The 14,230-nt window shown below is 40.2% G+C and overlaps 1 protein-coding gene across 1 annotated transcript; it reads right to left on the reverse strand.

Moving 5' to 3' along the window:
* Positions 1 to 1,270: 1,270 nt before the first annotated feature.
* ca4b (carbonic anhydrase IV b) lies at positions 1,271 to 13,697 on the reverse strand. The gene is made up of 8 exons (XM_024014126.3): positions 13,553 to 13,697; positions 12,832 to 12,876; positions 10,497 to 10,661; positions 10,086 to 10,231; positions 9,825 to 9,917; positions 9,649 to 9,715; positions 2,203 to 2,366; positions 1,271 to 1,936 (listed from the first exon to the last, which is right to left on the reverse strand). The coding sequence occupies exons 1-8, from the start codon at positions 13,605 to 13,607 to the stop codon at positions 1,757 to 1,759; spliced, it is 915 nt and encodes a 304-aa protein (XP_023869894.1). The 5' UTR covers positions 13,608 to 13,697; the 3' UTR covers positions 1,271 to 1,756.
* Positions 13,698 to 14,230: the final 533 nt, after the last annotated feature.

Genomic DNA, 14,230 nt, shown 5'->3' on the forward strand with positions numbered 1-14,230 from the left:
AGTTGTACATCTTGCATTGCTTTGTGCAGTGTAGTGGTCAAAAAGGATGCAGAAAGGAATGGTAGGTGTGCTCTGATACCCATTACTGCCACTTGGTGGACTGTTGAAGAAATTACATAAGAATAAATCAAAATAGCCTTTTTTTCTTATTATTTATATTTACCTTTCTTTAACTAGGCAAGCCAGTTAAAAACAAATTCTTATTTACAATGACGGCCTACTCCGGCCAAACTCGGACGACGCTGGGCCAATTGGGCACCGCCCTATGGGACTCCCAATCACAACCGGATGTGATACAGCCTGGATTCAAACTAGGGACTGTAGTGACGCCTCTTGCACTGAGATGCAGTGACTTAGACCGCAGCGCCACTGTTCTTAGTTAGTGTGAAGAAAGTGAAGAAAAAACAATATGTTGTTGGCTTTATAGCTTTAACTGAATTGGTACACCTTATAGCTGGGACCGAGAGACTGAAAAACAGCTTCTATCTTTATTTTACCTTCATTTAACTAGGCAAGTCAGTTAAGAACAAATTCTTATTTTCAATGATGGCCTAGGAACAGTGGTTGGTTAATTGCCTTGTTCAGGAGCAGAACGACAGATTTTCAGCTTGTCAGCTCAGGGATTCAATCTTGCAACCTTCCGGTTGCTAGTCCAATGCTCTAACCACTAAGCTACCTGCCGCCCCAAGGCCATCAGACTATTAAACAGTTATCACTAGCACATTAGAGGCTGCTACCTATAGGCATAGACTAGAAATCACTGGCCACTTTAATAATGGAACACTAGTCACTTTAATAATATTTACATATCTGGCATTACTCATCTCATATGTATATGCTGTTTTCTATACTATTCTACGGTATCTTAGTCACTTAATAATGTTTACATATCTTGCATTATTCTTCTCTTATGGATATACTGTATTCTATACTATTCTACGGTATCTTCGTCACTTAATGTTTACATATCTGGCATTACTCATCTCATATGTACAGTATATACTCTTTCTATACTATTCTACGGTATCTCATTCACTTGATAATGTTTACATATCTTGCATTACTCATCTCAATACTATTCTATAGTCCGTTCCGCTCTGACATCCCTCGTCTATATGTATATAGTCTTAATTAATTCCTACTTAGATTTGTGTGTATTGGGTATATGTTGTGTAATTTGTTAGATATTACTTGTTAGATATTACTGCACTGTCGGAGCTAGCAGCACAAGCATTTCGCTACACCCGCAATAACATCTGCTAATCATATGTATGTGACCAATACAATTTGATTTTATTTATACAAAAAATACATGCATGTGGTTTGTTACCAAACAATATAGATCAGAGTTCCAGTGCTTTGATACTGATTCTCAACAGTTGTGTTGCTGGTTCTGTGGAAAGCACAGGTCACATAATGACATTGACCGTTCAATAACAATAGGAAGTTTGAGGTTAATTAAATATTAACAATAATGATATGAAGGTAATAAGAGGGTAATCACAATGCTTGGCTCAATGCCATCTCAAGTATTATTTTATACATAACAATAAAAATATAAAATGTTTTGGTGCATTATTTATGCTGTGTCCTTAAACACATTACCCCCTTGAATAAACTGTATCAACTATAATTTGGCAAGTAAAGTAAACTTGAAAGAGAACATCTGCATAGCAAAGCGAAATATAAGCACTTGAGATTTTGACAATATCAGGCACTCTAATTCACTGATACCCAAATCCAAAGATCCTGGTATTTAGTTGGGCAGTGGGAGTCCAATGGCAGATATCACAGAGGTGATGAGTAGCAGAGTGCTGACTAAGACAACTTGACTTCCAGAGCGATACACCTGGCGACCATTCAATAGCTGGACTGGGCGATAGGTTCCCACCATAGGCTTTCCATCAGCAAACTGAAGCTGAGAAAATGCAGCAAGCTGTAAGACACAAAGATGAAAACATGTTAGACCAGTGGCGTACCACAGTTTCGAATGGCCCCCAAAAGTTCTGAGATTGTTTTGGGAGGAAACGGCAAATTTCTTGCAATTCTACACAAATTGTTATGGGGCAGAGTTAACCATTTGCAGTTTTACAGTTAATTTCCTGACAGCAGGTAATTGTATGATTGTACAGGTATAATGTCAAGTATAAAGGTGACATAGGTGAGGTACAGTATAATGTCAAAGGTGATTCTATAAAGCACCTGTTGACTGCTGAGAGGAATAGTATTTTCGAACATTGTCCAGACGACAGATTCTACACAGGCAGGTGTGGTGAGAGAGCCATTGTAGCGGAAGTAGCTGGTCATATTACTCCGAGAGGGGATGAGCATGTCCAGGGACACTTCACTAAGGGTAGTGTTTGAGCCTAAAGTTGGACACAATAAATACAATGGAAAATAAATATACAGTTGCCAAGGATTCCAGCCACCTGAGCCATGGACTGTTCTCCCTGCTCCCGTCTGGTAGGCGGTACCGGAGCATCGGGTCTCGAACCAACAGGCACTGAGATAACTTCTTCAACAGTCTTATGGCCTGGGGAAAGAAGCTAACTACCCCTGCCCTCCCTTCCAGACTTTCCGCACTGACTACCTGCTCTGTCTCTATGCTCAACCACAGGTCTCTACCACTCAGGCACACACACCTACACACTGACACTCTTCTCATTCACACATACCCACATGTACACGCACTCATGCACCCACGCTCACACACTCACTACTGACGCCACACACATACAGATCTAGGATCTTAATTGCAGTGCAGGACATTTTTATCTTGGGTAGCACTTTATAATAACTCCACGTATTAAAGCATTTATAATGGATTATTCAATATTTTATTCATCATTTACACCCACATTTGTAAAAGTTAGTAACCTATTTAATAATGATTCATAAGATCATTTATAAGATAATTTACTAGTCATTAGTTAAGTATTTTTGCGTGGACTCATCTAAAGTGTGGGATATTTATACTTTATAAATACTTTATAAATGTTTTGAGCAGGGGCTGGAACCGAAATACTTTTCCAATCATTCCGTTCCGAGCAGAACCCCTATGTTTTGTTGTTCCAGTGTTCCGACCAGAAAATACATTTCTAAAGCGGTTTGAACCCCCAAAAAGTAACAGTTCATATAGTTCCTTTTTGTTCATTTCTTAAACTGTGAACTCATTTTTACATTTAGCTCGTTAAATGACTCCTCCAAATAGTGCCAACTGAGCAGCTTGCTGTGGAACAAGTATTTTTTATTTAACTAGGCAAGTCAGTTGAGAACAAATTCTTATTTACAATGATGGCCTATCACAGCCAAACCATGGGTCTCTCAATCACGGCCAGATGTGATTCAGCCTGGATTCAAACCAGGGACTGTAGTGCGCCTCTTACACTGAGATGCAGTGTCTTAGACCACTGCACCACTCGGGAGCCCAAGAGGTAAGCGTTGTTTACATGTTTGATTGGTCAGATAAGTGCAGGCGCAAGATCCGACTGAAATTTCACGGGTCGGGAGAGAGCGACATGCTGCTTGGCTTGAAACGCTGAGCATCATGACGTGAATTGGAACATGTTTAGGCTATTCTAACATTCTAATTATACAGAAGTACATACTAGACATTAGGAATATTTTTGGAACTAAAAAGAATGTTATTAACTCGTTCTCAAGATTTGAAAATAACAGTTCTGTTTCGTAACACTAGAGATCCCTTTCGTTCCTGGTTCTGTTTCCGTTTCTCTGAACATTTTGTTATTTTTCGGTTTTCATTTCTGTTCTCTGAACCGGTTGCAACCCCTGGTTTTGAGTGACCAGTATAATTTCTCACAAAAAGATGAACATGCCATTGGTAATGTCACGTCCGTTGATGGAATGAGGAGAACAAGGTGCAGCGTGGTAAGCGTACATCTTACTTTATTAGATGAACACCAAAAACAACAAAATATAAACAAACGTAACGTTCTGCAGGCTACACAGTAACTAACAAAAACAAGATCCCACAATCTAAGGTGGGAAAAAGGGCTGCCTAYGTATGATCCCCAATCAGAGACAACGATACACAGCTGCCTCTGATTGGGAACCATACTAGGCCAACAAAGAAATAGAAACATAGCTTTGCCCACCCAAGTCACACCCTGACCTAACTAAATAGAGAATAAAAAAGGCTCTCTAAGGTCAGGGCGTGACAGTACCCCCCCCCCAAAGGTGCGGACTCCGGCCGCAAACCTGAACCTATAGGGGAAGGTCCGGGTGGGCATCTCATCTCGGTGGAGGCTCCGGTGCGGGACGCAGACCCTGCTCCGCTTAAGGCTCCCCCCACTTCGGTGGCGCCTCTGGTGCGGGGATCGTCGCCGGGGACTCCGGACCGTAGATGGTCGTCGCGGACTCCGGACCGTACATCACTGCCGGAAGAACCGAACCGGGGATCGTCGCCGGAAGAACCATACCGGGGATCGTCGCCGGAGGAACCGAACCGGGGACCGTCGCCGCAGGCTCCGGACTGCAGACCGTCGCAGGAGACTCCGGACCTTGGATCGTCGCTGGATGCTTCGGGCCATGGATCGTCACTGGAAGCTTCGGGCCATGGATCGTCACTGGAGGCTTCGTGCCATGGATCGTCACTGCAGGCTTCGTGCCATGTATCATCACTGGAGGCTTCGTGCCATGGATCATCACTGGAGGCTCTGTGCGTGGAGCAGGCACAGAACGTACTGGACCGTGGAGGCGCACTGGAGGTCTGGAGCGTAGCGCGGGCACAACCCGTCCTGGCTGGATGCTCACTTTAGTCCGGCAAGTGCGGGGCGCTGGCTCAGGACGCACTGGGCTGTGAAGGCGCACTGGAAACACAGTGAGTAGAGCCGGCGCAGGATATCCTGGTCCGAGGAGGCATACTGGAGACCTGGAGCGCTGAGCCGGCACAATCCGTCCTGGACAGATGCTCACCTTAGCACGGCAAGTACGGAAAGCAGGCACAGAACGCACCGGGCTAAGGGTGCGCACTTGAGGCACGAACCGGAAAACATGGTATCTGACCCATGACCAACTCCTCATCGTAATTACAGGGAGTTGGTTCTTGTTCCCACCTTTGCTCCACTCACCACCCCGTGTTTCCCCCCCCCAATTTTTTTTTTTTGAGGCTGCCTCTCGGGCTTCCGTCGTTTCCTTGATTCCTGGTTTCGTTGCTGTTCCACTCTCGCTGCCTCCGCCTGCTTCCATGGCAAGGTCTTGTCCCCTGCCATTACCTCCTCCCAGGTCCAGGATGTCCTCCACTCCTGGGCACGCTGCTGGGTCACTTGGTGGTGGGATCTTCTGTCACGTCCGTTGATGGAATGAGGAGACCAAGGTGCAGCGTGGTAAGCGTACATCTTACTTTATTAGATGAACACCAAAAACAACAAAATATAAACGAACGTAACGTTCTGCAGGCTACACAGTAACTAACAAAAACAAGATCCCACAATCTAAGGTGGGAAAAAGGGCTGCCTAAGTATGATCCCCAATCAGAGACAACAATACACAGCTGCCTCTGATTGGGAACCATACAAGGCCAACAAAGAAATAGAAATATAGATTTGCCAACCCAAGTCACACCCTGACCTAACCAAATAGAGAATAAAAAAGGCTCTCTAAGGTCAGGGCGTGACAGGTAAACATTCCAGCAGTACCTAATGCTCCTTAAGGTCTCAAAATGACAACTAGGACATATCAATGGTTTAACAATAAGCACACAATACAGTGGATGTTTAAGAAAATATACTTACAATTTTATTCCAAAACAGTCACCCTGTTGTAATAGTGTTATGCTAGGTAAAATAATGTTTTTAGTCTAAAAATGCTAACATAGCAGTTTCTTGGCAGTGACTTTTCTACCAAAACCAAAGTGTGGATTGCAGCCAGTCACTTCTTCTTGGTTAATCTTGGTTAACCCAGAACTAAAATATTGCGGGGATTGGTCAGCTGCGTGATTAAGGTCTTGGTTATTTTATACATCAGTGGTCCATACATGTTAGAAATTGGTCTAAACATTCGCAAAAAAGGAAACTCTCACATTTCCACCTTGAAATTTCAGACTTGATTTCCCCTTACAAAAAATGTATCAACACCTACAAAAATGTCCATTAATTATAATCCACATTTCCTGTTGCTGCAGGATTATTTTCCTACTGTAGTAGGCTGGCTCAAATTAAAATCCTATATCTGATACACTCACACATCACAATGCATAGCTGCCATAGTGATTATAGTGATTACTATTACCGTTCACTGCTGCTTTATTGATTATTATGATTATTATTAACATTGCAATTTATCCTGCTACTAGTCACTTTTACCCCATTTACATGTTCATACCTATCCCAATCACTCCAGTACCCCTGCACATTGTATTAATGGTACTGTCACTGACCTGTAAATAACTGTTAATTATTTTTCTTTTTCTCGTATTTCACGTGTTTCTTCTCATCTACAGTGCATTCAGAGAGTATTCATACCTCTTGATTTATTACACAATTTCATGTGTTACGGATACAATTATTATTTTTTAACGCATCTACACCCATTACCCCATAATGACAGTGAAAACATGTTTTCAGAAATGTTTGTACATTTATTGAAAATGAAATACATAAATATCTTATTTAGATAAGTATTCACACCCCTGAGTTAATACTGAGTAGAAGTACCTTTGGCAGCGATTACATCTGTGTCTTTCTGGGTAAGTCTCTAAGAGCTTTCCACAAATGGATTTTGCAACATTTGCCCATTATTCTTTTCAAAATTCTTCAAGCCATGTCAAATTGGTTGTTGATCACCATTTTCAGGTCTTGCCATAGATTTTCAAGTAGATTTAAGTCAAAACTATAACTCGGCCACTCAGGAACATTCACTGTCTTCTTGGTAAGCAACTCCAGTGTAGATTTGGCATTGTGTTTTAGGTAATTGTCATGCTGAAAGATAAATTAATCTGGTGGAAAACAGACTGAACCAGATTTTCCTCAAGGATTTTGCCTGTGCTTAGCTCCATTCCATTTCTTTCTTATCCTGAAAAAGTCCCTAGTCCTTAACGATTTAAAAGCATACGCATGATGCAGCCATCACTATGCTTGAAAATATGAAGAGGGGTACACAGTAATGTGTTGGATTTTCCTGTCACGCCCTGACCTTAGAGATCCCTTTTTATGTCTCTATTTTGGTTTGATATGGGCGTGAGTTGGGGTGGGCATTCTATGTTTTGTTCTATGTTGTCCTTTTCTATGTTTTTGGCCTGGTATGGTTCCCAATCAGAGGCAGCTGTCAATCGTTGTCTCTGATTGAGAACCATACTTAGGTAGCCTTTTTCCACCTGTGTGTTGTGGGTAGTTGTTTTCTGTCTTTGTGTCTGCACCAGACAGAACTGTTTCGGTTTCGTTCGTCTTTTTGTTGTTTTTGTTATTTAGTGTTCTGAGTTAAATAAATTTAACATGGACACTTACCACGCTGCGTTTTGGTCCGATCTTGACTACTCTTCATCAGACGAAGAGGAATATCGTTACATTTCCCCAAACATAACACTTTGTATTCAGGGCAAAAAGCGAATTGCTTTGCCAAAATGTTTCCAGTATTACTTTAGTGCCTTTGTTGCAAACTGGATGCATGTTTTGGAATATTTTTGATTCTGTACAGGCTTCTTTCAATTCACTCTGTCAATTAGTCCATAATACTAACCTATCTATAATTTTGTTGATCCATTAAATGCTGTAACTGTTTTAAAGTCACCTGAGCGGTTTCCTTCCTCTCCGGCAAATTAGTTAGGAAGGACGGGTGTATCTTTGTAGTGACTGGGTGTATTGATACCCCATCCAAAGTGTAATTAATTACACCATGCTCAAAGGGATATTCAATGTCTGCTTTTTTTTACCCATCTACCAATAGAGTTGAATCTGTGTTTGAAATTCACTGCTGGACTGAGAGACCTTACAGATAATTGTATGTGTGAGGTATCACTAGCCACTTTAAACAATGGCACTTTATATCATGTTTACATACCCTACATTACTCATCTCATATGTATATACTGTACTCTATACCATCTACTGCATCTTGCCTATGCCGTTCGGCCATCACTCATTCATATATTTTTATGTACATATTCTTATTCATTCCTTTACACTTGTGTATAAGGTAGTTGTTGTGAAATTGTTAGGTTAGATTACTTGTTAGATATTACTGCATGGTCGGAACTAGAAGCACAAGCATTTCGCTACACTCGTATTAACATCTGCTAACCATGTGTATGTGACAAATAAAATTTTATTTTGATCTGATGTAGTCATAAAAAAAATTGTACAGAGATGATGTAGTCATAAAAAACATTTAAACCCTATTATTGCACACAGAGTGAGTCCATGCAACTTATTATGTGACTTGTTAAGCTAATTTTTACTCCTGAATTTATTTAGGCTTGCCATAACAAAGGGGTTGAATAGTTGTTGACTCAAGATATTTCAGCTTTTCATTTTTTATTAATTTGTACACATTTCTAAAAACATTATTTCACTTTGACAACATTTTCCCCCATTTTCGTGGTATCCAATTGATTGTTACAGTCTTGTCTCATCGCTGAAACTCCTGTACGGACTCGGGAGAGGTGAAGGTCATGAGCAGTGCGTCCTCCAAAACACAGCCCAGCCCAGCCACACTGCACCCGGCCCACCACAGGAGTCACTTTCTGGAGGAACTGTATATTACCGTTATTGCATTGTTGGGAAAGAGCTTGCAAGTTAACTCTTAAGGATTGGCCCCTTTTTTTCAATTTTCGCCTAAAATTGCATACCCAAATCTAACTGTCTGTAGCTCAGGCCCTGAAGCAAGGATATGCATATTCTTGGTACCATTTGAAAGGAAACACTTTGAAGTTTGTGGAAATGTGAAAGGAATGTAGGAGAATATAACACATTAGATATGGTAAAAGATAATACAAATWAAAAAAAATCTGTTCTTTTGTATTTTTTTGGTACAATAATTTTTGAAACGAGAAAAGCCATAATGTATTATTTCAGTCCAGGTGCAATTTAGATTTTGGCCACTAGATGGCATCAATGTACGTGCAACATTTCAGACTGATCCAATGAACCATTGTATTTCTGTTCCAAATTTTGTATCAAGAATTCCCAAATGTGCCTAATTTGTTTATTAATAAGTTTTCATGTTCAAAACTATGCACTCTCCTCAAACAATAGCATGGAATTATTTCACTGTAATAGCTACTGTAAAGTGGACAGTGCAGTTAGATCAACAAGAATTTAAGCTTTCTGTCAATATCAGATATGGCTATGTCCTAGGAAATTTTCTTGTTACTTACAACGTCATGCTAATCGCATTAGCCTATGTTAGCTCAACCTGCAGGGGACTGACCAATCCTAAAGAAGTTAAATATTTAACTGTACTATTTTACACCTGCTGTATCTTGTACATGAGACAATTAAACTTTTGAAATCTTTGAAAAATGCCAGTTGTACTTTAGACTCTTGGCACTTATGCCAATGTGACTGGAAACTATGGGCACTTTCACATAGGCCTATCCCTGTATGATCCTGATCCTGGAGTATTATCTACCTGGATCCATCCCATAAAATATTACATAACAAGGCCTGTTGTTTATGGGATTATATGACTTACTGGGATGTTTGATAGTGTTCAGAGCATTTACAATGGCGTCATATTTCTTGTTGGAGCTTCTTGATTCCTGAAAATATAAGATAAGTATCAATCAATCAAATGTCCTAACAACCCAAATAAAAATATTACAGATGTACATCTCATGGATAATCTCATAATAATCTCATAGTTAATACCTCATAAAAGAATCCAAGAACTCCAACCCCTGCAGGGTCTTTCAGAGCTTCAGCCAAAGAGTTGTATTCCTCTTTTATATTAACAATATGCAGCTGAGGATAAATAAATAAAATGTGAACATTCATAGTGTATGTAAATGTGATTGCTGTATAATTACTGTACACATACTGTACCCAAATGACCATAAAAACATTGCAATAAACACAAATCAAGACCATGAAAATGGATTGTGAATGTTTCCTTTCTTTTGGTCACCAAACCTCCATGGGATATCGTTCTCCATCAATGGTGTGTTCTGATCCAGGGCCTCCATCCTTGCCCCAGTGCAGGTGGAGCTGTACTGCCTTGTATGGCACCGCCAGATCTCCACCATGAACCTTCGCTGTGGCAGGCAGGTCCACTTGAACTGCAGAGATATGAAAGCTTTAGTCCATGTAAGAGCAGATATGTGGAGTCCATGGACCTTGCATGTACTGTACTATTGTATTGTTCAGTCTATGTTATGGAGCTTTGAGCTTATATCAAATCTGTGAAATATCAAGGCATTAAAACGGTGAATAGGCCTTGCTATTCATGTTCAATACAACTACAATACACCATGCTAATATACTGTATCATTAGCAGGGGACATTGTACTGTAAATGTAATGCAGCATCTATATAGCAATTTACCAGTGTGACCATTGTTTGTGATGAAACCATGGAAAGCCTCTTGGTACCCAGTGAATGTGAATGGTGTAAGGCGTCCGTCTGGTAGGGTTCTTCTCGTCACAATGTTAATTGGAGATTGGGCTCTTCCGTCACATGTCCCAGCAACCGTTGCCCAACCATCAGGTCCTTCTCAGCGAATATTGAGACAGAACATTCGTTATATTTGATTTGGGGTGGCAGATAGCCTAGTGGTTAGAGTGTTGGACTAGTAACTGGAAGGTTGCAAAATCAAATCCCCACGCTGACAAGGTAAAAATCTGTTGTTCTGCCCCTGAACAAAGCAGTTTACCCACTGTTCCTAGGCTGTCATTGAAAATAAGAATTTGTTCTTAACTGACTTGCCTAGTTAAATAAAAATGTTTAAAGAACTTTGATTCCAATGGGTATTTTAGCAAATWTATGTGCAACAAGTGTTGAATTTCATGTTTTATAATTACACAAAATTGTAGTAGTTCCCATGCCTGATATTAGTGTACATTCCTTTTGTTGTTGTAAGTTCCCTTTTTAATGTCGCACACTTCCTTCTCCTTCTGTATTCTCCCTCAAACATTCCCTGCCCTCCCTTACCTCTTCAATTTCTACTGTATGTGGAAGAGGTTCAAGTAAAATTGTCCCATGAAAATCCTTATCAATCCATTATGTTAAAACACAGATATTGAGTTTATATAGTCACTGACATTGTAATATTATGGTCTTCTACCAGTATATTGTGATTTGTATCTGTTGATTTGTGAATGCTGTACATGCTAGCTAGTTAGCGGGGGTGTATGCTTCATAATTAACGACTCATGTGTAATCGTAACAGCATAAAGGAAGTCCATTTGTTCATCTGACCTAGAATTCCTTACAATAAAATGGCGACAATATTATCTCCGAAGAGAATTCTCGTTGGTGATTGTCACAGCCGTGTATATCCCCCTCAAGCCGATACCACGACAGCCCTCAAGGAACTTCACTGGACTCCACGCAAACTGGAAACCATATATCCTGAGGCTGCATTTATTGTATCTGGGGATTTTAACAAAGCAAATTTGAGAACAAGGCTACCTAAATTCTACCAGCGTATTGATTGTAGCACTTGTGCGGGCAATACACTGGATCACTGCTACTCTAACTTCCTTGTCACCTAAAACCCTCATAAACTTTTACGGATGCACAATTGAGAGCATCCCGTCTGGCTGTATCACCGCCTGGTATGGCAACTGCACTGCCCACAACTGCAAGGCTCTCCAGAGGGTGGTGCGGTCTGCACAACGCGTCACTGGGGGCAAACTACCTGCCCTCCAGGAAACCTATAGCACCCAATGTCGCAGGAAGGTCAAAAAGATCATCAAGGACAACAACCACCCGAGCCACTGCCTGTTCACCCCGCTACCATGCAGAAGGTGAGGTCAGTACAGGTGCATCAAAGCTGGGACCGAGAGACTGAAAAACAGCTTCTATCTCAAGGCCATCAGACTGTTAAACAGCCATCACTAACACAGAGAGGCTGCTGCCTACATACAGACTCGAAATCATTGGCCACTTTAATAAATGGATTACTGGTAATTTTAATAATGACACTTTAATAATGTTTACATATCTTACATACTCATATGTATATACTGTATTTTATACCATCTATTGCATCTTGCCTATGCCGCTCGGTCATCGCTCATCCGTATATTTATATGTGCATATTCTTATTCCATCCCTTTAGATGTGTGTATTAGTTGTTGTGGAATTGTTAGATTACTTGTTAGATATTACTGCACTGTTGGAACTAGAAGCACAAGCATTTCGCTACACTCGCATTAACATCTGATAACCATGTGGGGCGGCAGGGTACCCTAGTGGTTAGAGCGTAGGACTAGTAACCGAAAGGTTGCAAGTTCGAATCCCCGAGCTGACAAGGTACAATCTGTCGTTCTACCCTTGAACAGGCAGTTAACCCACTGTGCCTAGGCCGTCACTGAAAATAAGAATTTGTTCTTAACTGACTTGCCTAGTTAAATAAAGGTTATTTAAAAAATGTGTATGTGACCAATAACATTTGAATTGATTTGCGTTATTGTAGTTTTCTCTGCACATGTCGTCATTGGGCTAGCATGGCTATTCATGTACCCTGTTGTTAATTAATACTTTACAGAATAGTTGGTGCATAAGGGCAGCACAACATTTAATTTATGGATGTTTGTTTCTTTATCAGAAAATAAAGCATCATTAGACCAACCCTGATCCTCTGGACACCTGTTGCCAATCAAAATACAACACAGAGGCAATCTACACTGTCACATATGTACTGTATATGGTTTACCTGTGCAGTTGCCACCGCATGTAACCTGGGACTGGTAGCACCAATCTAGAGAAGGGATTTAAGGACAAAGATGTGTGGCAAAGTTCACTGTTAAGGTTAACCTTTGTCAATCAGATACAGACAGCGTAAAGGAACACCCAATGTTATTGGCTTTTGGCAGATAGCATTAGAAAGGTTAACTTGCCACAGGTGATAGAAATAGATAGAAATTCAGAACATTTCATTCTCTGAGAAAGTGGTAGTTGAATTTCAAAATCATGTATCTAATTCAGTAGTTTCATCACCACATAGTGGGGTAAGCTTTGACAAAATGTCATCATTTCCCTCTCATTCCAGTGCATTTCATGAGAAAACATTGGATATTTACTTACAATAAGCAGGCAGTTGGGCTGATCAAGTCTCTATAATTGACCATTTATATTTCATACACACTGAACATTTTGCCTTCTGATTGATCTGCTACTGTGAGTTACATCAGTTCTTTGTTTTATTACATCTCAGACAAAATTACTATTTTATTAATGCATTTCTATGATATTTGTTGTGGAATTCCAAAGTACCAAGCGTTTACTGTAGTTTGTAATATATTTAGCTTCATAACTTAGCTAACTACATTTTCAGAGTAGCTTCCTCAACATTGTAAACCCAATGCAAGTACACATAGATCAAGTCTCAACCCATGTTAGTTACTAGGATTGAATAAATAAATGAACACACTCACCTGCCCCTTGAATCTTCACAATGGTGGCAAAGAAAAATGAAATAAGTAAATTCATTGTGATTCGTGTTTGGTTGTGTCAAACGGATTAAGTTATGTTCCAAATAATGCCAATAAGCAGAGCACCTAGTTCATAAAAGTTCCAATAGAAAAGGCAACTCCTCCCACTAGGTTGTATCCATACCTGTTGATAAAATGTATTTACATAAGGCTGTTCCCTTATCATTTGTTATCTATACATTGATGGGAATTCGTGAATAAATGTCATATACTCCAGTCAAGAGTGATTTATAGACAGATATGAGTCAAAACTATTGAATACATTAGTGAGATACTGCTTGTAGGCTATTTCCTCAGAACTACTCTGATTAGATAGTTGGCATATCATTTTATGATTTGAGATGTGGTGTACTCTCACACGATAAATAAACAGCACTACATTTGTTTCCTTGGAAGTTGTGGGAACATACGTTTTTGGTTTCCTGTTGGTTCTGGGAACGAAGCCATAAATTACCTGACTGATAGAATAGAAGTGAACACTGCCTGTTCTGGAAACGTTTATTTTTGGTTGCATGGAGGTTCTGAGAATGTTTTACTCTGGGTGGTTTTATTAAGGCTCTGAAAATGGAAATTATAGGTTATTTAGGGGGTTTTCAAGAACTTCCTTAAAACTTTCACTGA

The sequence above is a fragment of the Salvelinus sp. IW2-2015 genome, linkage group LG22 (genome assembly GCF_002910315.2).
Source record: "Salvelinus sp. IW2-2015 linkage group LG22, ASM291031v2, whole genome shotgun sequence".
In the NCBI taxonomy this organism is placed as follows: Eukaryota; Metazoa; Chordata; class Actinopteri; order Salmoniformes; family Salmonidae; genus Salvelinus; species Salvelinus sp. IW2-2015.

What these genes read in the sequence shown, in the direction of transcription:
- ca4b (XM_024014126.3), bottom strand. Translation starts at nt 13,607, where the DNA reads ATGAATTTACTTATTTCATTTTTCTTTGCCACCATTGTGAAGATTCAA. An exon ending in TTCTTGGATTCTTTTATGAG is followed by an intron (nt 9,716 to 9,824) that starts GTATTAACTATG and finishes TTATATTTTCAG; the next exon opens with GAATCAAGAAGCTCCAACAA. An exon ending in GAACACTATCAAACATCCCA is followed by an intron (nt 2,367 to 9,648) that starts GTAAGTCATATA and finishes GTCCAACTTTAG; the next exon opens with GCTCAAACACTACCCTTAGT.